At 39.4% G+C, this 27,064-nt stretch overlaps 1 protein-coding gene across 8 annotated transcripts in view; it reads right to left on the bottom strand.

Annotated features, from left to right (window-relative positions):
• The window catches only part of LOC125384427 (estrogen receptor-like), a 151,130-nt gene that overhangs the window by 47,905 nt on the left and 76,161 nt on the right, over positions 1–27,064 (bottom strand). For 7 of the 8 annotated variants that reach the window (XM_048403530.1, XM_048403529.1, XM_048403532.1 and 4 more), the window contains exon 4: positions 26,492–26,620. The exons of the other annotated variant lie outside the window; for it this stretch is intronic. In XM_048403530.1, coding sequence (XP_048259487.1) covers positions 26,492–26,620 — 129 coding nt within the window. The remainder of the gene's footprint in view (positions 1–26,491; positions 26,621–27,064) is intronic. 8 annotated transcript variants of the gene reach the window in all.

Genomic DNA, 27,064 nt, shown 5'->3' with positions numbered 1-27,064 from the left:
TGTACTGATGTACTGATGTACTGACACAGTGGTATGTAGTCCTGTGAACAGTGCTCTATGTTCTGATGTACTGACACAGTGGTATGTAGTCCTGTGAACAGTGCTCTATGTACTGACAGGGGTATGTAGTCCTGTGAACAGTGCTCTATGTACTGATGTACTGACACAGTGGTATGTAGTCCTGTGAACAGTGCTCTATGTACTGACAGGGGTATGTAGTCCTGTGAACAGTGCTCTATGTTCTGATGTACTGACACAGTTGTATGTAGTCCTGTGAACAGTGCTCTATGTACTGACAGGGGTATGTAGTCCTGTGAACAGTGCTCTATGTACTGATGTACTGATGTACTGACAGGGGTATGTAGTCCTGTGAACAGTGCTCTATGTACTGATGTACTGACACAATGGTATGTAGTCCTGTGAACAGTGCTCTATGTACTGATGTACTGACACAGTGGTATGTAGTCCTGTGAACAGTGCTCTATGTACTGATGTACTGATGTACTGACACAGTGGTATGTAGTCCTGTGAACAGTGCTCTATGTTCTGATGTACTGACACAGTGGTATGTAGTCCTGTGAACAGTGCTCTATGTACTGACACAGTTGTATGTAGTCCTGTGAACAGTGCTCTATGTACTGACAGGGGTATGTAGTCCTGTGAACAGTGCTCTATGTACTGATGTACTGACACAGTGGTATGTAGTCCTGTGAACAGTGCTCTATGTACTGATGTACTGACACAATGGTATGTAGTCCTGTGAACAGTGCTCTATGTACTGATGTACTGACACAGTGGTATGTAGTCCTGTGAACAGTGCTCTATGTACTGATGTACTGATGTACTGACACAGTGGTATGTAGTCCTGTGAACAGTGCTCTATGTACTGATGTACTGACACAGTGGTATGAAGTCCTGTGAACAGTGCTCTATGTACTGATGTACTGATGTACTGACACAGTGGTATGTAGTCCTGTGAACAGTGCTCTATGTACTGATGTACTGACACAGTGGTATGTAGTCCTGTGAACAGTGCTCTATGTACTGATGTACTGATGTACTGACACAGTGGTATGTAGTCCTGTGAACAGTGCTCTATGTACTGATGTACTGACACAGTGGTATGTAGTCCTGTGAACAGTGCTCTATGTACTGATGTACTGACACAGTGGTATGTAGTCCTGTGAACAGTGCTCTATGTACTGATGTACTGACACAGTGGTATGTAGTCCTGTGAACAGTGCTCTATGTACTGATGTACTGACACAGTGGTATGTAGTCCTGTGAACAGTGCTCTATGTACTGATGTTCTGATGTACTGACACAGTGGTATGTAGTCCTGTGAACAGTGCTCTATGTACTGACAGGGGTATGTAGTCCTGTGAACAGTGCTCTATGTACTGATGTACTGACAGGGGTATGTAGTCCTGTGAAAAGTGCGCTATGTACTGATGTACTGACACAGTGGTATGTAGTCCTGTGAACAGTGCTCTATGTACTGATGTACTGACACAATGGCACGTGGTCCTGAGTACAGTGCTCTATGAACTGATGTATTAAGATGGGCACATGGTCCTGAGTACAGTGCTCTATGAACTGATGTATTGAGATGGGCACATGGTCATGAGTACAGTGCTCTATGTACTGATGTATTGAGATGGGCACATGGTCATGAGTACAGTGCTCTATGAACTGATGTATTGAGATGGGCACATGGTCATGAGTACAGTGCTCTATGAACTGATGTATTGAGATGGGCACATGGTCATGAGTACAGTGCTCTATGAACTGATGTATTGAGATGGGCACATGGTCCTGAGTACAGTGCACAGGTCACAAATCAACAGCAAGAAATGTTAAGTGAGCGTTAAACCACACGTTGTCTATACATTGCAAGTGACATAAAAAATAAAAGTACACTGTTCATTTAACAAATACTTTGGAAACTGACATATTGTGAAATGTATGAAACACTGTTTGGAGTGGCATTTATACACAACTCATTCACTCACTTCAGTGTCATGAGAAAACAGTATAACTACTAGTCTACCCCAATGGCTGAACACAAGAAAGGTAGTCGTCATGACAACATTCCCAACACTCACCCATGTAGTCAACATTTCACTCACTCACGCGCCCACCAAGCAGTCATCATTTCACTCACTCACGCGTCCACCAAGCAGTCATCATTTCACTCACTCACGCGCCCACCAAGCAGTCATCATTTCACTCACTCACGCGTCCACCAAGCAGTCATCATTTCACTCACTCACGTGCCCACCAAGCAGTCATCATTTCACTCACTCACGCGCCCACCAAGCAGTCATCATTTCACTCACTCACGCGCCCACCAAGCAGTCATCATTTCACTCACTCACGCACCCACCAAGCAGTCATCATTTCACTCACTCACGCGCCCACCAAGCAGTCATCATTTCACTCACTCATCCCTGCCTAACATCACATATTCATCCAAATGTTAAAAATTTCAAAATGAAATGGATGACAAGTGTCTGTAGCTGCTTGGATAGATCTTGTAAGATGTGACATGAAATCCTCACATCTCACTATCACTATAAGCATATTCATAAACATCCTTTTGTGCAGTGAATCATTTGTGAACCCTGTGGCCAATATACAAAAACTCTCACCACGGCATAGCTTAATGTCCCACTACTCGAAGCAACAAAATTCAAACCAACTGCTAGTCAAAATCTGACTACCTCCTGTTCTATCTGATCAAGTACTGCAGTCAAGTGGAAACACTTCCTTCTGGCTGTTATGAATGTGTGGACAAGCAGCATCAACAGAATCTCTGTGCATTAATCTCTCCCTCACTGTGATGCACACATCCCCAGCAAAGCACACAGACATTTTGAGCAAAGCACATTTATTCTCCTGAATAAAACACACATCATATTCACCTGAACAAAACACACATCATATTCTCCTGAACAAAACACACGTCATATTCTCCTGAACAAAACACACATCATATTCTCCTGAACAAAACACACATCATATTCTCCTGAACAAAACACACATCATATTCTCCTGAACAAAACACACGTCATATTCTCCTGAACAAAACACACATCATATTCTCCTGAACAAAACACACATCATATTCTCCTGAACAAAGCACATATCATATTCTCCTGAACAAAACACACATCATATTCTCCTGAACAAAACCCAATATATTGTATGAAGAGTGAGTGAGTGAGTTGTGTTTAACGCCGCTTTTAACACTATTCCAGTTATATCACGGCGTGTCAGCTCAATGTGGGAGGAAAGCCCCAAGTGATGCAGGTCTCAGACGTTTACCACTTCGGTGAAACCCATGACCACGGGTATGGTGCTGACAAACCTAGAAACATAATTGGGGCGAACTGGGATTCGAACCCACAATCATAGGTTTCTGGTGTGGCCAAGAGACGCAACTCTGCACAGCGAATCGCGGCGCCTTAGACGACTGGGCCACCCGTGCCCCCTTTGTATGAAGAGAACTTGGATGCCTCAGTATAATGGTCAGAGTTACGTCCGTTAGTCATGCCAGAATCCAAAGATCATGGGTAAGAAATCTCTGATTCCCTGATTCTTGGTTTGTCAGCACCAAATCTTTTCTCTAGAACCTGCAACCTTGCTCAGTAAGCTGACATGCTGTCAGATACCGTATTTGCTGTAGTAAGCGCCCTGATAAAATAATTTTGCACTTATAAAATTGTATCAAGAGAAACAAGTATCTGAAAGTGTCATCAGATACAATTCATTTAAAAAAACTCATTATACAGTTGATTCTCAATTGACAATGCATTTAGAGTAAATCGACGTATCCATTTTAGTGATACCATCAAATGCATAAATTGAAGAACCTCCATACTTCCATCACCAGTAGATTGGTAGAAAATGTGTGTACATGTGACTGCTATTTGCGGCTTAGTTTATGAGAAAATACACACAGCAATCTTAATTTCTGCATATAAAACAATACCTAGCAGAACAAGAAGTACAATTTTAATGGTCAGTCATCATGTCAACTGATATTTTATGTCAAATTATACATTTTTATTGACCTGAATTCCCTCAAGGGATACGATGTAGTTCTTTACCACGGATAATATGATGTTGACCAATAGCTCTCAGTCACCCGTGCAAGTTGCGTATGCACTAATCAACAAAAAAAACATATGTCAGTGTGACTGCGTCTCTCTTTTTTTTTATCCCTTGTTATGATATCCGGTCTCAGGTTGCATGTCCGGTAAGTATACTTCCTCGAAAATATTCGGACAGTAAATGTTAAAATGTCACAACCGGATAAGTCTGTCGCACAAATCGGTTTCCCAATCCCTGGTAATAAATCAATGCATATATCACATAGATATCAAGGTATATTTCACATAGATATATCAAGGTATATATCACACACATATTGATATATATTTCACAAAGATATATCAATGTATAAGTCACAAAGATATATCAATGTATATATCACACACATATGGACATACATTTCGGATAGATATATCAATGTACATTTCACGTAGAAATATCAATGTATATATCACACACATATTGATATATATTTCACAAAGATATATCAATGTACAAGTCACACAGATATATCAATGTATATATCACACATATATCAATGTATATATCACACACATATTGACATCCATTTCGGATAGATATATCAATGTACATTTCACGTAGAAATATCAATGTATATATCACACACATATTGATATATATTTCCCAAAGATTTATCAATGTACAAGTCACACAGATATATCAATGTATATATCACACAGATGTATCAATGTATATATCACACACATATTGACATACATTTCGGATAGATATATCAATGTACATTTCACGTAGAAATATCAATGTATATATCACACACATATTGATATATATTTCACAAAGATATATCAATGTACAAGTCACACAGATATATCAATGTATATATCACACATATATCAATGTATATATCACACACATATTGACATCCATTTCGGATAGATATATCAATGTACATTTCACGTAGAAATATCAATGTATATATCACACACATATTGATATATATTTCACAAAGATATATCAATGTACAAGTCACACAGATATATCAATGTATATATCACACACATATTGACATACATTTCGGATAGATATATCAATGTACATTTCACGTAGAAATATCAATGTATATATCACACACATATTGACATATATTTCACAAAGATATATCAATGTACAAGTCACACAGATATATCAATGTATATATATCACAGATATATCAATGTATATATCACACACATATTGATATATATTTCACACAGACATATCAATGTACAAGTCACACAGATATATCAATGTATATATCACACAGATATATCAATGTATATATCACACAGATATAATCAATGTATATATCACACAGATATAATCAATGTATATATCACATACATACTGAAGTATATCAATCATATATACATATATGTATCTATCAAGGTTTGCATTGCTCCCGGTGCTTTAAGAAGGAAGCAGGCATTGATATCTAGGCTGAGATGAAAATATCCCACTTGAATTCATCAATCACCAGTTTCCTGGTAGTCCATGCTGCTGACAAATGAAGACCCTTCTGTATCTTCTCAGACAGAGTCTAAACACCAGATCATGGATTTTTTACACCTCTAGCCACAAATAACAAACTTCTATGCTTCCAAAATTGGTGTAAGTATGCATGGTTTAACATCAGTTATGAATCTGAAAATATTTCTCTTTTTTAAAACATAACATAACTAGTTCTCTTATTACCAGTCCTAAAGTCCTAAATATAATTACCAACCACAGTGTGCTGATAGTGGACAGAACAGTCCACAAAACCAGTTATTAACTATTTGATTTTCCAAGACTCAAGATATCGACCAATAAATTGTAACAATGCACATATTTATACAATTATGGAAAATTTCTTTACATCAAAAAGTATCATATAATGTACTCATAATTCTTATGTTAATCAGAAACTATTATCATACGAACACAAAAATAACAATAAAAATAATGTTGCCAAATCAAGAAAAGGGACATAACTCTGGTTTCATATTTGTCCTTGATCATATTCCTAACTAGAAAAATAGGCAAGGTTTTAAAAGGGAGCAGTCATTCTCTATCAGTTAATAAGGACTCGTCATGAAGGACGAAAACATTTTCCAAATAGAAATGTGAATAGGCTTAGTAAATGTACTTTATGTCTATATAAGATGAGAACACAAGGCCACATCAAAACTAGACTGAAATGAAATGGACATAGACTTTTTTTCTTTCTACCACATAGTGGGGAAAAGTAGACACAAAACATATATACAAGGTGCATACGACCGATTTGGTTAAATAATCGTATCTGTGCATCCCTAACGAATTTTTTATGTTCAATGTAACTTGACCATTACAACCAACAATGGAGAATTTTAAAACATTATGTATTAATATCAAGACAGAGCCTTATAGCTCCCACAAAATCACCTAATATGGTATGACTGCGTATTTACAAAATCCTGTGCGAGACATTACGTCATGACATCACTAATGGCCGCCATTTTGAAACGTGCACACAACTTATCATAATCCTCACTACATACACACATTCTGGATTAAAATTTGAACTTGTTTTCAAACCTTTTCTTTTAAAAAAACATGCGATATATGATTTTTTTGTATATTTGCGATATTGGAAATCGTGTATTTTATGTTATATTTGAGATGTGTATTCTACGTGTGCTTCCTTCCTCTAGACTGCTCACTTGACTAACATGCCTTCCCGCCCGTCTGCCTGCCCAGCTGCCCGTCTGCTCCCATGTCTGAGTAAGGTGAATGCATTCTGTAACTAAGTAAGTCCATGTCTACATACAAGTCAAGTATTGATCACACATACATCAGACAGCTTAATCATACATCGACTGCTCTGCCAGTTTATATACAATTTGGACAAAAACTCAAAAACTAGTTGTTGATAATTGTGTAAAACAAGGTCTGTCTAGACAGCCGGTGTGAAGGGGTGACAGCGAGCTCATTAACATGCAGACAGTATTATTATTGGCTACAAATACCAGGGTGGAAAATATTGAAGCCGATATGTAGATACCAGTCGGGGAAAATGAAAAAAAATCCTCAGATAATAACGAAATGTATATTTTGTGTTGATAGCTAAGCAGAGGTCAATCAATACATGAGACTAGAGATCAAGATCCCCTATTCAGCATTAAGTGAATATTTACTGCGGAACATGTTCGGCAGGTTTGTAGACATGATAAATTCAGTTCACATCTATATCATTACATCTGGCCTTGAAGCTATTGCACGTGGAAGAAATTAACAAAATTCTTTAACAATGACCCCCTTTTTGCTCCCCACAAACCCTGTTATTTCAGTATATATGATAATATTAACATATCAAACATAACGCTCAACATTTCAAGATAAAATGTTCCACGTAATTTCAACGAAAAGGCTGATCATCTGAAAATAAAAATATGCCGTCAACGACAAACAATGACACAGTAAACCCAAACTAGGACTACCACAAAGCGGCCTCAGTCGGAAACCTCAGGGACATAGTGTTGTCTTATCAATGATGGCAGCCAGCATCGTCATGGACGGTTAAGACAGCACTGTTTGGTAGACGACATCCAGAGGACCAGTACTCCATGCTCCATACAAAGCGTACTACAAAACTCGGCTCTCTGTCTCTACACTCTACATTCAAAACCAAGGGCTAGGTCATGTCACATTGACCCAGGTTGATGCGACCCAGAAAGAGTTCCCAAACAAAATTGGTCCTCCAACAGTGACAACATTGTATGCTTTAGTCTCGGAATGATATAAAGACTCCCAATGCACAGGCTTCATGGAACACCGTGTGAATAATGATATATCACTGGTGCATAATGCAATTGCTGTAATCAGATTGTATACTTTGATTCATTTGCACAGCACGACTCCATCACTCTGTCATATCCATATGGTGTACCTAATGGAATGGAAGCTACCAATTTCTGTTGACATGGCATGATTTATTTTAGGAAGATAAATCACACATATTACAGTTCTTGAAAACTGTAAATTTAAAGAACCTGATAAACACAAAGAAGACCAATAAATTTATTTATCTTAAATAACAACAGCCTCACACAGTGTATAATAAAAGAAAAATAATTTTTTCCTATCATTGGAACTAAAACAAGTTGAAGAGCAGTATCACAAACACATGCACAGGTCAATGTGAGACCCAAAGAGACAAACATCCTTCCTTGTTCCCTGTCAGATATTGTCAGACAAACATCCTTCCTTATTCCCTGTCAGACCTTATCAGACAAACATCATTCCTTATTCCCTGTCAGACCGGAAGAGACAAACATCCTTCCTTATTCCCTGTCAGTCCTTATCAGACCAACATCATTCCTTATTCCCTGTCAGACCTTATCAGACAAACATCCTTCCTTATTCCCTGTCAGACCCGAAGAGACAAACATCCTTCCTTATTCCCTGTCAGTCCTTATCAGACAAACATCCTTCCTTATTCCCTGTCAGACCCGAAGAGACAAACAGCCTTCCTTATTCCCTGTCAGACAAACATCCTCCCTTATTCCCTGTCAGCCCTTATCAGACAAACATCCTTCCTTATTCCCTGTCAGACCCGAAGAGACAAACATCCTTCCTTATTCCCTGTCAGACAAACATCCTTCCTTATTCCGTGTCAGTCCTTATCAGACAAACATCCTTCCTTATTCCCTGTCAGACCCGAAGAGACAAACATCCTTCCTTATCCCCTGTCAGACATTGTCAGACAAACATCCTTACTTATTCCCTGTCAGACATTGTCAGACAAACATCCTTCCTTATTCCCTGTCAGACCCTATCAGACAAACGTCCTTCCTTATTCCCTGCCAGACCCTATCAGACAAACGTCCTTCCTTATTCCCTGCCAGACACTATCAGACAAACATCCTTCCTTATTCCGTGTCAGTCCTTATCAGACAAACATCATTCCTTATTCCCTGTCAGACCCGAAGAGACAAACATCCTTCCTTATTCCCTGTCAGACATTGTCAGACAAACATCCTTCCTTATTCCCTGTCAGACCTTATCAGACAAACATCCTTCCTTATTCCCTGTCAGACCCGAAGAGACAAACATCCTTCCTTATTCCCTGTCAGACAAACATCCTTCCTTATTCCGTGTCAGTCCTTATCAGACAAACATCCTTCCTTATTCCCTGTCAGACCCGAAGAGACAAACATCCTTCCCTATCCCCTGTCAGACATTGTCAGACAAACATCCTTACTTATTCCCTGTCAGACATTGTCAGACAAACATCCTTCCTTATTCCCTGTCAGACCCTATCAGACAAACGTCCTTCCTTATTCCCTGTCAGACCTTATCAGACAAACATCCTTCCTTGTTCCCTGTCAGACATTGTCAGACAAACATCCTTCCTTATTCCCTTTCAGACATTGTCAGACAAACATCCTTCCTTATTCCCTGTCAGACCTTATCAGACAAACATCCTTCCTTGTTCCCTGTCAGACCCTATCAGACAAACGTCCTTCCTTATTCCCTGTCAGACATTGTCAGACAAACATCCTTCCTTATTCCCTGTCAGACCTGAACAGACAAACATCCTTCCTTGTTCCCTGTCAGACCCGAAGAGACAAACATCCTTCCTTATTCCCTGTCAGACCTTATCAGACAAACATCCTTCCTTATTCCCTGTCAGACCCGAAGAGACAAACATCCTTCCTTATTCCCTGTCAGACCTTATCAGACAAACGTCCTTCCTTGTTCCCTGTCAGACCCGAAGAGACAAACATCCTTCCTTATTCCCTGTCAGACCTTATCAGACAAACATCCTTCCTTATTCCCTGTGAGACCCTATCAGACAAACATCCTTCCTTATTCCCTGTCAGACATTGTCAGACAAACGTCCTTCCTTATTCCCTGTCAGACCTTATCAGACAAACATCCTTCCTTATTCCCTGTCAGACCCTATCAGACAAATATCCTTCCTTATCCCCTGTCAGACATTGTCAGACAAACATCCTTCCTTATTCCCTGTCAGACCCTATCAGACAAACATCCTTCCTTATTCCCTGTCAGACCCTATCAGACAAACATCATTCCTTATTCCCTGTCAGACATTGTCAGACAAACGTCCTTCCTTATTCCCTGCCAGACCCAAAGAGACAAACGTCCTTCCTTATTCCCTGTCAGACCCTATCAGACAAACATCCTTCCTTATTCCCTGTCAGACCTTATCAGACAAACATCCTTCCTTATTCCCTGTCAGACATTGTCAGACAAACATCCGTCCTTATTCCCTGCCAGACCCTATCAGACAAACGTCCTTCCTTATTCCCTGTCAGACCCTATCAGACAAACGTCCTTCCTTATTCCCTGCAAGACCCTATCAGACAAACGTCCTTCCTTATTCCCTGCCAGACACTATCAGACAAACGTCCTTCCTTATTCCCTGTCAGACCCTATCAGACAAATGTCCTTCCTTATTCACTGCCAGACCCTATCAGACAAAAGTCCTTCCTTATTCCCTGTCAGACCCTATCAGACAAATGTCCTTCCTTATTCACTGCCAGACCCTATCAGACAAACATCATTCCTTATTCCCTGTCAGACCCGAAGAGACAAACATCCTTCCTTCTTCCGTCAGACCTTATCAGACAAATGTCCTTCCTTATTCCTTGTGAGTTCCAATCAGACAGACATTCTTCCGTATCTACCTCGTGAGACTATCAAACCAACATCTTTCCTTATCTGCCTTGTCACACAGAACTACACACATTGAATGTATTGTTCATTTCATGATTAAATGTTTAAAAGCAAGGGAAAGAAATTAATGGACTGTTTCCAAGTTATTTTTTGTTTGTTTGTTGTTTAACGCCGCACTCACCAGAATTCCAGCCATATGATGGCAGTCAATAATTAATTGAGTCTGGACCTGACAATCCAGTGATTGACATCATGAGCATCGATCCACACAATTGGGATACGATGACATGCATCAACCAAGTCAGCAAGTCTGACCACCCAATCCCGTTGGTCACCTCTTATGACAAGCATGGGTTGCTGAAGATCTACCCCAGATCTTTGTGGGTATCAGCGCAGACAGTGGTAACATTTGGTATTGGCCACAGCTGTGTGACAACCAGTGCAAGTCATGGATATACATACAGCAAATTACACGAATAGAGATGACACATAATTATTTGATCTATTCATCAAAACACATTACCTCAGTAAATTTTAACTTATTCCTCCAAATGAAATACAAACCACAATATTGTGTAGATTCCCCCTACCTTCCCCCTCCCGTGACCTATTCCCAGCAGTACGGCTGATAACATCCAAGTCCTGCTATCTGAGAGTCCTCTTGAGTCACATTCATAAGAAAACCAACTTCTCTTTCAACCTTTAACACAAGCTGATTTGCATGTAAACCGTTTCTGGTTGACCTCTTTACATATAAAATTTCTATTTCGAACAAGCACCATGTTTGGTAAGTTCACTATCGACTAACTGACATCAGAAGCCTATGTTACATTTTTTCCTATACTCATACTAATAATCACCTAAACCGCAGTGTCTTCTTATCAATACAGAGGAAAGAGCGAACTCCCAACACTGCATCTGTTGCCTGTTATTATCCTAACTCTACAGTGTCTGCTTGTCAATCAATAGAGGAGAAAGTGAAGCTCCTGACACTGCAGTTGTTGAGTGGCAGTAACCTCACTGTGGAGATAATCTAGACAGAGTTACATGCCCTTGCCTGGTTGATTGCTTCTCCAAGTGACCAGCACTATCTGATTCTTGAGCCACACTGATTCGTCATCATGATAGTATTATTTCTTATTAATGGATATAATGACAAAATAACTATTACTAAATTACTTGTAAGTATACTGAACAAAATAAGTTAGGGATCATGAATATTTGTGGGACTATTTTATTGTAATGAGAGCAGGCACACAACTACAGATAAATATCCCCCCAAATATTAATGATCCCTAACTTTTTTCGTTCAATATATCACACTATGCAGTTCCCTATTATGTTACCTATTTGTTTGTTTTAAATGGTCACTTGCCAATACTGCAGTGCGAAACACTCACTCACTCACTCACTCACTCACTCCATGACACAAGTTGTGGAGGTGATACTAAATCACCAACAGGTGCATCTGCTCCAACTATGTTTACATATCAAACAAATTAAAAACACATTCATTCAAAAGAAAATAGCTTCAACAAATATTGATGAACACTGACAGGGAACCCCTTCTGTATAACTTGCACAAAGACCCGGTTAACCCTTGGTAATTTGCACTGCATGACCGACACTAGCCACTGCAAGATGGCACTATAATCTCTGTCAGCTATTATGTTACACAAATCCACATCTGTTGCCTCAAACCGGTGTCGGTGGGGCCAGCCCAGACACAGTCCCCTATCTCAGACAGGGGTAAACAACCACAGAAACACTGGGGCAAATCAATCAGTGAATCTTTAATCTGTTTCAAAGCAGTTTATGCAGTAAATGTGAACTTGAGGCGTGTTGGGTTTCACGTGACACAGCAATCCCGCTTATCTTGCACACGTCTTGACACACACTACATACTCCTGATCCTAGTTACCATGAGTCAGATCTCACACCACATAATTTGTGCCAGCACTAGTTCCTACAAAAATATCCAAGTGACTAATAGAAATTGTTTAAAAATTTCATTACAACATGTTCCAATCAACAGTTGATTGATTGATTGATTGTTGTTTAGCAATAGCACTCAGCAATAGTCCAGCTATATGATGACAGTCTGTAAATAATCGAGTCTGGACCAGACATTCCAGTGATTGACATCATGAGCATCAATTTACACAAATGGGATACGATGACATGCATCAACCAAGTCAGCAAGCCTGGCCACCCAATCCCGTTAGTCGCTTCTTACGACAAGCATGGGTTGAGGAAGATTAATTCAAACCCAGATCTTCACTGAGTCCCAATCAACAAAATCAATGGGGTTTTTTGTTCTCAATATCGTAGGGCAACAAGTTGAACTTGACAAGAAATTCTCAAAAACTATGCAATGAATAATAATGACTCAGTTTTCATTTGCTACGTGACACCTTGACATCAAAGGCATCCGAAGACCGTGCCATAGTGCCCTAGTCTGTGGTACTGATGATAATCAACTACAACGTGATCAGCAACATTGTCAAGTAGTACATTTCAGGGCATCAAACACTTGATACTGATCATTGCCTAAGCTTCTAAAACAAAATGAATAAAAGAGGTGAGGTGAGGGGAAATGGGCTTTAATGTTGTGTGTGTGTGTGCGTGTGCGTGTGCGTGTGCGTGTGCGTGTGCGTGTGCGTGTGCGTTTTTATTAGTTCGGCTTAATGCCGATTTATAGTGCTAGGCAACTGTGATACCATGCCACAGCTTAGCATAAATACCCTACTCATAGTATACTGACTCTGAGCCGACCAGTCCTTGTCTTAGCCCCTTAATGTCGAGCGCCAGTCAGGGTAACAACAAGTACCATGTTTTAACGCCTTTTGGTATGACGAGGGATAGAACCCCAGACCTTCCGCGACACCAGGGAATAAGAGAGACAACAATGAGGTCATCATTACAAGATCTAACAGACAGACAGACAGACAGACAGACAGACCCCATCTCAAAAGTAAATATATATTGCAAAGATATAGTGTATCAACCAAGAATCAAAATTTTAACAAGGAAAATCATTATTTGTTGCCTTGTGTCTTTATTTAGTTAAATGAAACCATTCACTCTTCATTTTGTATTCTGTATTCGGGATTTATTATGAATGAAACACTTCTACAATTTGAGGGGACAATGAATGGGACTTATGACCAGTTACAACAAACAACCTGTTTCAGGTGGGGGGTGTCTAAAATGACAAGTTCAATTGTGCAAGTAACTTTAACAGTAAATCACAGAGCCATGGGTAATTTCTTTGTCAAACACTAGAAATAGTAAGAATTACTAAATCTTATACCAAAAACATAAGTACAAAGTGAAAACACCGTATTCAACAACGAATCAGCATTATGCAATTTTTAACCAAGGCACACATTCATAACACAAAGGTTAAATGCATGGGAATAACCATTCAGAACTTTAGAAAGAAAGTAGATCTAGAAAGTAGATCTAGAAATGTGTCACTGTATGCAAGTGTTGGTTTTAAGTTTCAAGTTCTAACTCTGTCCTTAACCATGAGCTCAAGCTAACGACTGGTATGTTGTTTGGACATCAGTCTCACCAAATTATCCACATCATAATACTTATCTGTCAGAGAAATCTTTCCACAGGTACCATGCTTTGAATCTTTTTATCATAAACATAGCAACAAACTTGAGTTGGAACATCTGCCGTCGCAATCCAACATGGAGTTGCATGATGCCATGTAGACAAAATACTTCAATCACTCACAGTTTATAATCAGTTCTAAATGAACCACGGAGATGCTGAATGCTTTATTGATGACAACAGTTAGTTGATTGATAGACCTACTTGGATGCTGACACACAAGGAAGGCACCAGTACCTCGTGGTTCATCTCACACCACTGACCAGTGGTCAGTGTCCATGGTCCAGAGAGATCACCTTCACAATCTGTCGTGTTTTATTGACAGGATTAAATTTAGGGTGAGTTGGGTTTATACGTCACTTTGAACAGTATTCTAGTTTTATCAGATAATGGGAATGTTTCTTAGGATGAAGCCAACAGATAATATATCAAATATCAAAGATCAAGTACTTCAGTGTTTACAAACAAACATGGTGTCGCCTTGTCATTCAGCGATCGAATCGGGAATCTGTAGAAAGTACTGGGATAATTGCTATCATTATCAAAAGAATAAGCTTAATGTGGGAGGAAAGCCCGAAGTGATGCAGGTGTTAGACGTTTACAAATTGGGTGAAACCCAAAAGGCACAGGTATGGTGCTGACAAACCTAGAAACAAAGTCAGGACGACAAGGGATTCGAACCCACGATCAGAGGTGTCTGAGGTGCACAGCAAATTGCGGCACCTTAGCTGTCTGGAACCCCCCCCCCCCCCCCCCGATTTAATAAGAAAACATGGCAACATAGCAGACAAAAACTACCCTAATGTTTAACATCAACGCTTCATATAAACTCCTGGCTTGAAATGTTCCCATCTGGTGTGCTCATCTCCACACGCATGTCAGCATGTCATAGCAACAGATGTTGCTCTAATCTTTGCTTCTAGTATATACAGCTGTATACAAGGTATAAAACCATTCCACTTGCTAAGCAATCCGCCTGTCTGAGAAAAATATGATCTCGGTAATTTATGTAAAAAGTTGGAATCATGAGAAAAGGGTCTTCAATAGAAAAGTTGGAATGGCTGAACTGGGCACCTGGGTCTCCAACCCCAACTCATACAGCAAGACAGGGTTTTCAGCCATTAAGTCCTCAAGAAAAAAGTCACAAGTTGGAATTTCAGAGATTTCCACGGTAACTCCAACATAGATCAACATGGAGACGGAGTAACAAATGTTATATTTGGAATAACACTTTCTTAGTAAAGTACAGATTCTTGTACTTTTTTTGGGTTGAGTCCCATCTGGGATTCGAACCCACATTGCCAGAGTGAGGCATCTAATCGCAAGCACACAAAATCAGCGATCTAACCCATTCAGCCTCACTCTGGCAGTGTGGGTTTGAATCCTGGAAGGGACTCAACCCCAAAAAAGTATTAGAACCCGTTGAAGAGATCTCACACGCACAACAAATTTTAGCATTTACCTTCTAACTACATACAAATGACAAAAAAATACAAGAAATATTAACCTATGCTTTTGAAAGATATATATACCCCATGGAGACGTAGGGTAGAATGTGCAATACCCCCGGCACCCATTGCTTGTTGCAGTAGACGACTAAATTGGGAACCTGTAGGAACTCTGGGATAGAGTTGGTTATCACCTATGCTGGTTGGATGGGCAACTAAATGGATCGAGTGGTCAGGCTCTGGGCCTTGGTTTATGGCATGGCCATGTACCCCAATGGCATGGATCGTTGCTTATAATATTAATCACTGGATTGTCTGGTTCAGACTGGATTATTTACAGGCCACTGTGTTAAAGCTGGTAGACTGCTGAGTCGGGTGTTAAACACCAAACACACACACTGAAAGCTGCATGTAGACAAAGTCCAGGAAAACAATATTTATTGCAACAGATGGCTGCGAGCTGATATTTGAAGTACTTAATGTGTATATGATAGAATAACATCTAGTCTCCAAAATGAACATATTTTACAAATGAAAACAGTTGTTAAATTATAGTTATGAAATATAATAAAAAGAATCCCAGAGTATATTAAACATCTGTACTCATGTATTAGCAAGTTTAGAACAGAACCAAACTGTGTATTCCCAATGTAGAGGACGCCCTCATATTATTCCTAAATTGTTCATATCACATAATCCCCTTTCATAAAACTTAGGAGTTTCCACAGATATGGTGCCTGAAGACAATGCTGTGACTCACTGTCGATTCCTAATAAGGTAACAAAGACATATACATGCACAGTGTACTTCAAATAACCACTTTATATAATTATTAGCTTGGGAATCTTCCAGGAGTACCTTTTATGGAATGATACATACAATGTCATGTTTCAAAATAAAACAAAGATTGTTATTTTCAGAGTATCAAAAATAAGGTCCACGTCTATAATTTCTTTACCGACGAATTGACTGATCATTACACAAAAATTAAAACGGGATACTTTTAAGTTTAATTTTGTTAGAAGATAGAAGGACATTATTTCTTAAGGATCGGGTTAAACGGTGATATAAGAGGGAACAATGGCTAGAAACAGTCCTTCCATACAACAGTTTCCTCAGCCGTGAGACAGAGGAATGCTGAACACCATATCCTGTTTAGGTGCAGAAGAATGAGCCAAACTTCTCCTGACTCAAGGAAAATCCTACTGTCGTACTCAACCCAAATAATATTTTCAATGCACTTGGTCTTATCTCACTTTCAAGGCAAAGACGGCAGAGATTAGCAAAAGTGACATTTTTAGTAAATATTTCAGAATAATATGCAGTACATTTTCTTGTATTTTCACGGGACCTTTGTAAATAACACAACACATTTGGCTACCGACTAAACATTCTCTACAAACATGAAATCATCATTACTTTTTTAAGATAAGAAAACTTCCTGCTCACATTTCCTACATTACGTAGCAGGACAACCCAAATTGAGTACAACCCTTATTAGGATTAATATGGTGAACACAGGAATTCACTATTTTCTTGATGGGGCTTTGCGCTTATAATCCACCTTATTGTTGCTGTAGCGTATATACAATCATCACCATTATTATAAATCGTTTTATAAGTATTACATTAGTGTCAATAATAGAAGCTGAATTTGTCATTTGCAATTCATGTACAACCTACATTATGGATATCTCCATAGGGCAATGCCATTTGTCTCCGTTGTCACGGAAACCCCACTACCCGACATCTTACCAACAGTATCACGCACAAAAGTAACAGCAATGTTAAAAATACAAGAAAAATACAACTGTGATCAATTTTGAAAGAAATTCAAATGAATATGAAATATACATATATGTTTAATATCCCTTTATTGTTATATATTCCAAATATATTAATTCCCATAAATACTTCAACCAAGCACACCTGAGCCGTGTACTGACAAACACATTTACCTATAACACAACATTAATATAACACAACATTCCCCAAAGCGACCTCCAGTCTCATCAGGTACAGGCTTCAAACCTTTTTTTATGTTTTTGTAAGCTGTTCCAAGGACAAAATATTAAATATTCAAAGAGTCGTTGTGTTTTAGTATATCCTGATTCCTTAAAAGGTAACATGAATACTTTGAGATGCCTTGATAAGATCCAGGGAAATTAAGACTCACAATAATCTGTGGAAAGACTGCATGATTATTAATGTATAGGATAATGTCTGGCTTTTGGAGAGATGTTCAGTACTCCAGCATGGACCCAAACCAACATATTTCAACAACCCAGACAACTCACTAATCCTACAAAATCTGTAACCTCTTACAAAGTCATAATATTACCCTCCTCATCTTATAAAAAACCAAGCCATTATTATTTTCCAATTCTGCCTTTGTGGCCCATTAATATCCTATTTACCATCACACTGAAGCATGACTGACTTGCGACAACGGATTGTGATGTATTATGTAATACCGAGGGGCAGGCTCAATCAGGCGTGTGAACTGACCAGCTATTTATAGCTGAGCCTGCTGATGTAATGACAGAAGAGTACCTACCCTTGTTTCTCTGTTAAGAGTTTCAGGATAGACAAAGCATGTTCAAAATCCTCATCCTGAATAGCGGCTGCAGCCATCCCATCACTTAGTCCAGGGATGGAGAGATGGTCAGCGGGGTGGGCTGTGGCTTCAGGGTGCACATGTCATGGCCGTCTCCTCCAGGGAAGGGGGACTCCAGTGTGGCCGGTGAGTGGACAGAGGTGACAGGCTTTTGTGTTAGATCGTGGTTATAACCCAGACACGTTCAGGCAGACGATACCGGCTGCGAGTTTAGTTGGACCTGAGCATGCATGCGCATGATGTGCAGACAACACCACGTGCACTGACTGCGCGGAGAGCCACTCCCTAAACTTCAGTCACCCGAGCTTGCAGTCTGCCACTTGGGGTATCTCTGCTACAGTAGACAGTCCCCTGTCCTAACTAGACACGATTGTGCAGTAGCCAGACAATGGGGAGGCTGCAGCGGTATAATGAGGCAGGTCGGGGATAAACCTTATACAAAAACAGGATGTGCACAAATCATTTCGTAGCACAGGATTCTGTAATGTTGTAATAGCAAGAAGTTCCTGCTCCTTCATCTGCCCTCAGTCGGACATGGCGCTATAGTGAGGCTTGTATGTAGAGCTGCACCGGCCTAGTGGTCACTTACTTCGTCTGTTAGGGAACCCAACATGGAACTGAAACTGACCAGTGGTGTGTCAACCTGAGTCCGATGTCCGGTACTAGACGGTCAGCACCAGACCTGGACCACCCCTTTGCTCAGGGATGACAGGGCTAACTCGCTGCAATAATGGGCCGTTGGCAAGCCAGACGCTGTAACTAAACTCATACTGGTAGACTCTTGCACAGAAATCCAGACAGGCTTTTTTTTTCCCTTCCTGTCCTTGCAAATGTATAAATGGCCAGCCTAGAGGATCAATCTCCCTCAGACAAATCTGGGAATAAGTTACGCAACTTAAACAGCCATGTCGCTTACTTAACCATTATTTAACAGCAGGCCAGCTAGGCATTAAACCCTGTCATCCTTGAGTAATTCATTTATACATCTGATAAATTTTCTCCCAATAATGTTCCAGTAAAAGCTTATACAAACTTAAACCTGTAGTTTTCATTTAATGTAAGTCTTTTGCTGATATTCATGTTATATTCTGTAAATGTAGCTGTTAAAAATTGTTAATACTCTAAATGTCAATAACATGCAATGTACTCTTTAACACATGGCCTGATGTTCTCTACTGCCATTGGGTAATTTAATACAGTTAGGGAAAAGATCCAAATCTATTTCAAACTTTAAATACTTGGTCGATGAAAATATGTAAAATGAGATGAAATATCAACACTTGGTTCTAATTTAGGTGGATGCATTCTTGTCTAAAAATGTTATACAGTGAAACCCTCCAATTCTGGACACCTCAACAATAAATGCATGGCACATCCTACACAGTTACAGGGATATCACTATATTTCAATGATGTCTTGATTTGAAACTTCATTATCTGGATGATTTGATTGGTTGACATGGCTTCACGATAAACAAGATGTCCAGACTGACAGGGTTTCACTATAAACAAGATGTCCAGATTGACAGCATTTCACTATAAACAAGATGTCCAGACTTTCAGGGTTTTACTATAAACAAGATGTCTAGATTGACAGGGTTTTACTACAAACAAGATGTCCTGATTGACAGGGTTGAACTATAATCAAGATGTCAGGATTGACAGCATTTCACGATAAACAAGATGTCCAGACTGACAGGGTTTTACTATAAACAAGATATCTAGATTGACAGCATTTCACGATAAACAAGATGTCCAGACTAACAGGGTTTTACTATAAACAAGACGTTGAGATTGACAGCATTTCACGATAAACAAGATGTCCAGACTTTCAGGGTTTCACTATAAACAAGATGTCCAGATTGACAGCATTTCACTATAAACAAGATGTCCAGACTGACAGCATTTAACTGTAAACAAGATGTCCAAAATTTTATAAGGGTTTCACTATAAACAAGATGTCCAGATTGACAGCATTTCACTATAAACAAGATGTCCAGACTTTCAGGGTTTCACTATAAACAAGATGTCCAGACTGACAGGGTTTTACTACAAACAAGATGTCAAGATTGACAGCATTTCACTATAAACAAGATGTCCAGACTTTCAGGGTTTCACTATAAACAAGATGTCCAAACTGACAGGGTTTCACTATAAACAAGATGTCCATATTGACAGGGTTTCACTGTAAAAACAATGTCCAGATTGTCACAAATAACTGATTTATTTAAATTAACTCTTGACGTACAAAGTCCTCCTTTTCTACTCTCCTACGAGAACCAAAGCACTAACAGGTAGATTGACAACAAACAAATAGGCAGGAATTAAGATTAAATATGTGTAAGCCTAAAATGTTTTCGATGTTACTTTGTGTAGCAAATCTCAACATACAGTACATCTCAAACAGCAGGCCATTCAATATGTCACTGTAGCCTATATACCACAAGTACTCACACATTGACAAAACAATAGAAGTTTATGTTCTTTCAGTCGCATAGGGGATGCAGGTCTTGGACATTTACCCCCTTGGTGTAATCAATGGGCACGGGCATTGTGCTGACGAAAACTAGGAACATAATCAGGATGAACTGTGATTCGACCACATGATCACAGGGTTCTGGCACATCTAAGGACCACAACTCCACAGAACAAATTACAGCACCTTAAACAACTGGGCCACCCGTGCCCACTCTGACCAAGGAAGGCAGCCAGGAGTGAACGTGGAGCTGTACAGGAGGAGTGAGTGAGTGAGTGAGTGAGTTGGGTTTAACACCGCTTTTAACAGTACTCCAGTTATAACGCGGCATGTCAGCTTAATGTGGGAGGAAAGCCCGAAGTGATGCAGGTCTCAGACGTTTACCACTTCGGTGAAACCCACGAGCATGGTGGTATGGTGCTGACAAACCTAGAAACATAATCGGGGCGAACTGGGATTCGAACCCACAATCATATGTTTCTGGCATGCCCAAGGGACGCAACTCTGCACAGCGAAATCACTGCGCCTTAGACAACTGGGCCACCAGTGCCCCCTCGTACAGGAGGAAGCAACGAGTAGAAATAGACTTCAAATACAACCATCTAACCTTTGGACTGTGTGTCATGACCCAGGTACAGCAGGACCGTGTCGGAATAGAAATCGGAACAAATGAAATATTTCGATTGACCGGCTCACATGCTTTACAACGACAGATATTTCAAATATATTGGGGATTATTTCCGAGATATCTTAGATCATAAATTAGCGTTACTTAAGAAAGTATGGCTCATTGAAAATGGCAGCAGTTTTGGCAACAGTGCAACATGCACAGGTCATGTTGAAAAACATAAGGCTGGTGATATGGTCATCAAAAAACATATTGAAACCTCATCAACCACAACAATATACTGCAGTTGGAATATATAGAGCCAAAACAGGGAATAACATAAATAAAGAGGAAAGCCAAAGGGTTCGCCAAAACATGGACCTATTTTTTAATGGACACACACACACCCTGGCAAACAACACAATTCTCAACAGCACATTTTACAAATATATTAATGTCAGTAAACTTTCCACCGACATATTGTGCTAAAATAACTTTGCATCCTTTCTGAAATATCAAATAGTATGTCTCCAGAGAGAATTAAGACAATTTTATAAAAGGTCACACAGAGTATTATAACACCACTAAAATGTTAAGCCAATGATATCATCAGTTCACAAAGTATGCCAATTTGCTCGTCTTCATTTTTTATGCGGCATGTCAGTTATACAGAGATTTAAAGATCAGATGAGCTTTTCCAGATGGTTTTATTACTTGTACGATATGATCACTACTTTTTCTTTTATCTAACAGTGGTTAGGTAAGTATATATGCAAATGTTGAACAAATACTTGTGTGTTCTTTGTTCAACAATTCTGCAACAAAGTGACCTTTAAAGCTTGCCGTAAAGCTGTTGTTTAGAAAGGCTTGTGCCGAGCCAGTCCAGAATTATCACTTAAGTAAGTTTGCATACATGTGCACAGACAAAACGTAACAACTCGATCGAGTTACCGTCTTCATCTTGACAAAGGTTAACATTTTGAGAATCGACATTCACAGACCAATCAAGCTAACATCAAAGTAATTTATATATTGGCGACGAGACACAAGTGTCGAAAAATGTCATCTTGCTTACGGTGAATATTCTTCAGACAAGAGCGAGCTACTGGTATATCCGTCTCGATTAGATACAAGGTGACTAGACAGCATTGATTGACCAGGCCTAGTGAGACAGCCATCTCGGCACACACCACCAGCGACAACATTTGCATTAATGTCCAATCAGACACTCTACATTATGTCTAAAAGTTGCATTAAGTAAACTTTTTTGATTTGCTAAAAGTTTATCGGAGCCACTGATGCTAAGCAAAGAGCATATGTACAATACTCAGTTAACCCTCCATGTGCTGAAGATGTCACAGAAGATGTCTCACATCAGGGCAGGGATGTGAGAGGGTTTGATTCATAACAAATCATGTATCTGTTCCTCAGACTTTATCCTACTTCATCACATCATGAAAGATAGTCATGGGTTTGTCTTCCTTTCCTTCTCACCTGGGTGTAAAAGTCTGGCAGAGAACCAGCTGATCAGACAAGGAAACTGACAGACATGCATTTATGTATTGTTTTAGAACTAATGAAGGCAACGGGAAAATATCTGCAACAAGTTTCCTTGCCTGAAACTGTTATCTGTCATGTTATTTGAGAAATGAATCTAAAATCGTACTCTACTGATCATCAACAATTCATCAACGAACATTGCCACAATTCATCACTATTCAAATCTAACTTCTTAATGTCTTCTGCTATTACTCTATCTAATCCTATCTAACATACCCCTGTTATACAGAGTGAGTGAATATGGTTTTACGTGGCTTTTAGCAATATTCCAGCAATATCACGGCGGGGGACACCAGAAATGGGCTTCACACATTGTACCCATGTCGGGAATCGAACCCGGGTCTTCGGCGTGACGAGCAAACGCTTTAACCACTAGGCTACCCGACCGCCCCTCTTTTTATACAGGAGGCAAACAGGACACAGAATTGTTGTTTTCATCTAAATCTTCACCCAGATGACTTTAAAAATGGCCAGCATGTATATTCACAAAGAAATATTCATCTGGCCTTTAGCCTTAATATGCTTGAGTTATTTGACTAGGTGACTTATAGAAGTCAAACTGATGGATCAAACAAAATATCCTTTCATTCACACAGAGGCTATCTGTGACATGACAGGGACTTCCCCGTCTCCTATACACTGCCTACATTGTCTATGGCCAACAAGACAAGCCAGGATGGCATCCACCTGTATGTACTTACACGGTAGTCATGTCAGCTAGAGGTTGGCCGCAACCAGAATCAAGGGAAGCAACTCCAGACAAGATCTGCATGTACACCCTCTGCATCCGAGCTGCTATGGAACTAGTCTTCAGCACAGTTATATAAGATGGCGTATGTACGTAGGTGCTAATATCACTGTCACACCCTCATTCAATTACCTTATAAAACCGTTAAATTTCAAAAATAGTTTAACTTCAACCATCATTTCTTGCAATTTCATTTTAGATTTTTCAACACAAGTCCTTTCATTACAGTACATAAAGATTCAAACTAATGAGGAACGTTTCCCAATACATTTCTGTCGACACCGTATGCTCTTAAATTGACAGAGACAATAATGGAAGCCATCCCATCCTAATTCTTCATTCTGACCATGCTTCTTATGGAAGTATAGAAAAGGTTACATTACGTCATGTCCTATCATATATCAAACACTCAAGAAATATACATGCCATGCCTACCTTTGCATGATCCCATCGTGATATACGTAACCTATTTCTTTATCAAAAACACTTCTAAATAAAGATTACTCCAGAAACGTACAGCGGAATACTTTAATGGAATTCAATGTCGATAGGAAGGTGTGTGCTACTAGCCGCATTCACTCAAAGACTGACGTCATTTAGTCTGGTTCCCAAGAACTAAATTCAAAATAGCTTCACCTTTTCTGAATTAAACTCAAACCATCTCTAAACCTAAGCTTCAAAAAAATCTTCAATACTAGAAGTAGGCTGTGGATAAAGACACTCTATTCAGTATGAATGAGGTCGTTTACCAGGACTACAGACAGCCACTGATGCAATTCACTGTATCCTCACATCACAAGGAAAAAAAATATCATACATGTGTACAACTTTATTTGATGTCACGAGACAAGACGACAGTTACTCTGCCCTACATTTTCTGTCTGCAACAAAAGAATGCACACAAAGCCTTTGTGCTTATTTCTATTTTGGATTTTACTATTTTCAACACTGAAATTGATTCCAACAACCCTTTGACTTTATGAGAGGTTATAGATAATCTCTGCGGTTAATAGACTAGCCTAAGAAGTGCCATATCGGCTATTAATTCCCGCTCACTGCGTCACCAGACGAAGCTGGCAAGTGCAGCAAGCCCCTATAGGCAGATGTGATACATGTATATCTGCGCGACTTGTCTGCACATTCACTCGCAGCTAGACTGCACTCGCCGGGACGGAGATCAATACACAGTTAACGTGTAGCGACAACCTCGGCGGCTGTGTGATCGGGTAAGTTGAAGTGTGTGCCTAGTGTCTAGTCAACCCTCCCTCTCGGCACAGCAACCACTTCCATTACAGCAACTTGCTGTCTAACACGGCCTTATTAGTCAGCAAGTTGACTGTACACTGCAGGACAAGCGGAGATGCGGACAGGCCGAGTGTCACTCCTTCTTAAAGATTCTCCTCTCGGGTACAGGAGGCAAAAGTGGCATTAATTGCTCAAGCTAGACATATTTGGTCTTGGGGCTACAGTTTATAATATCCTTATTTCCGATGGACTTTCTGCTCTTTGCAGTCTTTTCTGTACACAAGTTCCTTACATTTTCAATCAAATAAATTTATTATGTTATTGGAATATAAGAACAAGTGCAGAAGCTTGTATCAGTAATTTTGGAAACAGCTGAGAACACTCATGTGAAAGGCTTTCAGTCATTAAACTTTTAATGATATGGATGATAGAGTGTTCAAGTACACATGATAGTAGCAATGTCAGAGCAGAGTGAGTGAGTGAGCGGGCATGGTAAACCTAGAAATAAAATTAGGAGTAATCTAGAATTTGCACCAAGGAGCCTGCATTAGAGTTGCTACACTGCACAGTGGATTACCCATATGCAATCACATTGTGCAACAGTGCTAAAACAATAGTAATCCCACTGTGCAACAGCTTGAAAACAATCGCAAACACATTGTACAACAGTTTAAAACAATCATAATCACATTGTACAACAGTTTAAAACAATGGTAATCACATTGTACAAGTTTTAAATACAATAGTATTAAAACATTGGCAAACATTGTTGTACAGTGTTGAAGTATAATCACATTAATGTACAGCCTGGAAGTACAATAATCACATTGTTGTACATTGTTGTACACTAAACAGTGACATTATGCCAGGTAGTCCAGAGCATACAGTGGAAGCCCCTGGGATGTATCCAATGCCTGGTAGTTTCAAACTGATAGCCTAGTCGTGGCCAATGTCTACAATATTTACCACAATTTTAACCTGACTGTATGTTAAAAATCTTTAGTTTAAAATAAGTTAAAACTTTTCCTGACAATTCAAACTCAAAATGTTTGAATAGCCCAACTTAATAGGTCTTCAGCAAACAATGCTTGTCACAAGAGGAGACTAACTGGATCGGGTGGTCATCGTAATCATGTCATCGTATCCAAATTACGTAGATCGATGCTCATGATATCAATAACTGGCCTGTCTGGTCCAGACTTGATTATTTACAGACTGCCATCACATAGCTGGAATATTGCTGAGTGCAGCGTTAAACAACAAACAAACAAAAACACAAGTTGGAATTTGTTTAATTTAAATAAAATGCATATAGATGCAAAAATGTAGATTTAAATGTGTTTATTTCTTGTAATATAAATGTTACTTACCTAACATGTAGTACGTTCTGTTTGATGGCTAGGTCAGATGTGAATGAGGTTGAGTTGAATGTGTCAAATCCCGCATAAGTCAAACTATTCATGTGGTTCCCCAGGAGTTCGAGACAACGACGTTTGACTCTATAAAAGAAGTTAAAGAACACCCGATATATTCATATGACTATAGTTAATTTGTCATCACATGAAGATTAACTTTAGTCCTATGGAAAAATTAGGTGTTCTTTAACTTTAGTTGAGTAATATACATATAATTCAATGTGACAACAACAGAACCAAATAAACACCTTCAGCTTGCATTGAAAGTTAATATTATGATTTCTCTCATGATGCATGAGAGGTGAGTTGGCATAAAGGGGAATCTTCCTTTGCACCTACATGTATATATACATCCAACAGCTTTCTGACATCCTACCTGAGCCACAAGACACCCGCAGTTACCTCCCTTGCAAATGCATACCTCAATACACTGAAGAACTAATGAACAAGCATCTTGTTGCCTGACTGTGGTACGGCAGGTAAATCACTTTATCCTTCTCCTGCACAGCTACAAACTAACGTAAGCCT

The sequence above is a fragment of the Haliotis rufescens genome, unplaced genomic scaffold, assembly GCF_023055435.1.
Source record: "Haliotis rufescens isolate VD_foot unplaced genomic scaffold, xgHalRufe1.0.p SCAF_3, whole genome shotgun sequence".
NCBI lineage: Eukaryota > Metazoa > Mollusca > Gastropoda > Lepetellida > Haliotidae > Haliotis > Haliotis rufescens.
This window is presented reverse-complemented; position numbering and strand designations above follow the sequence as displayed.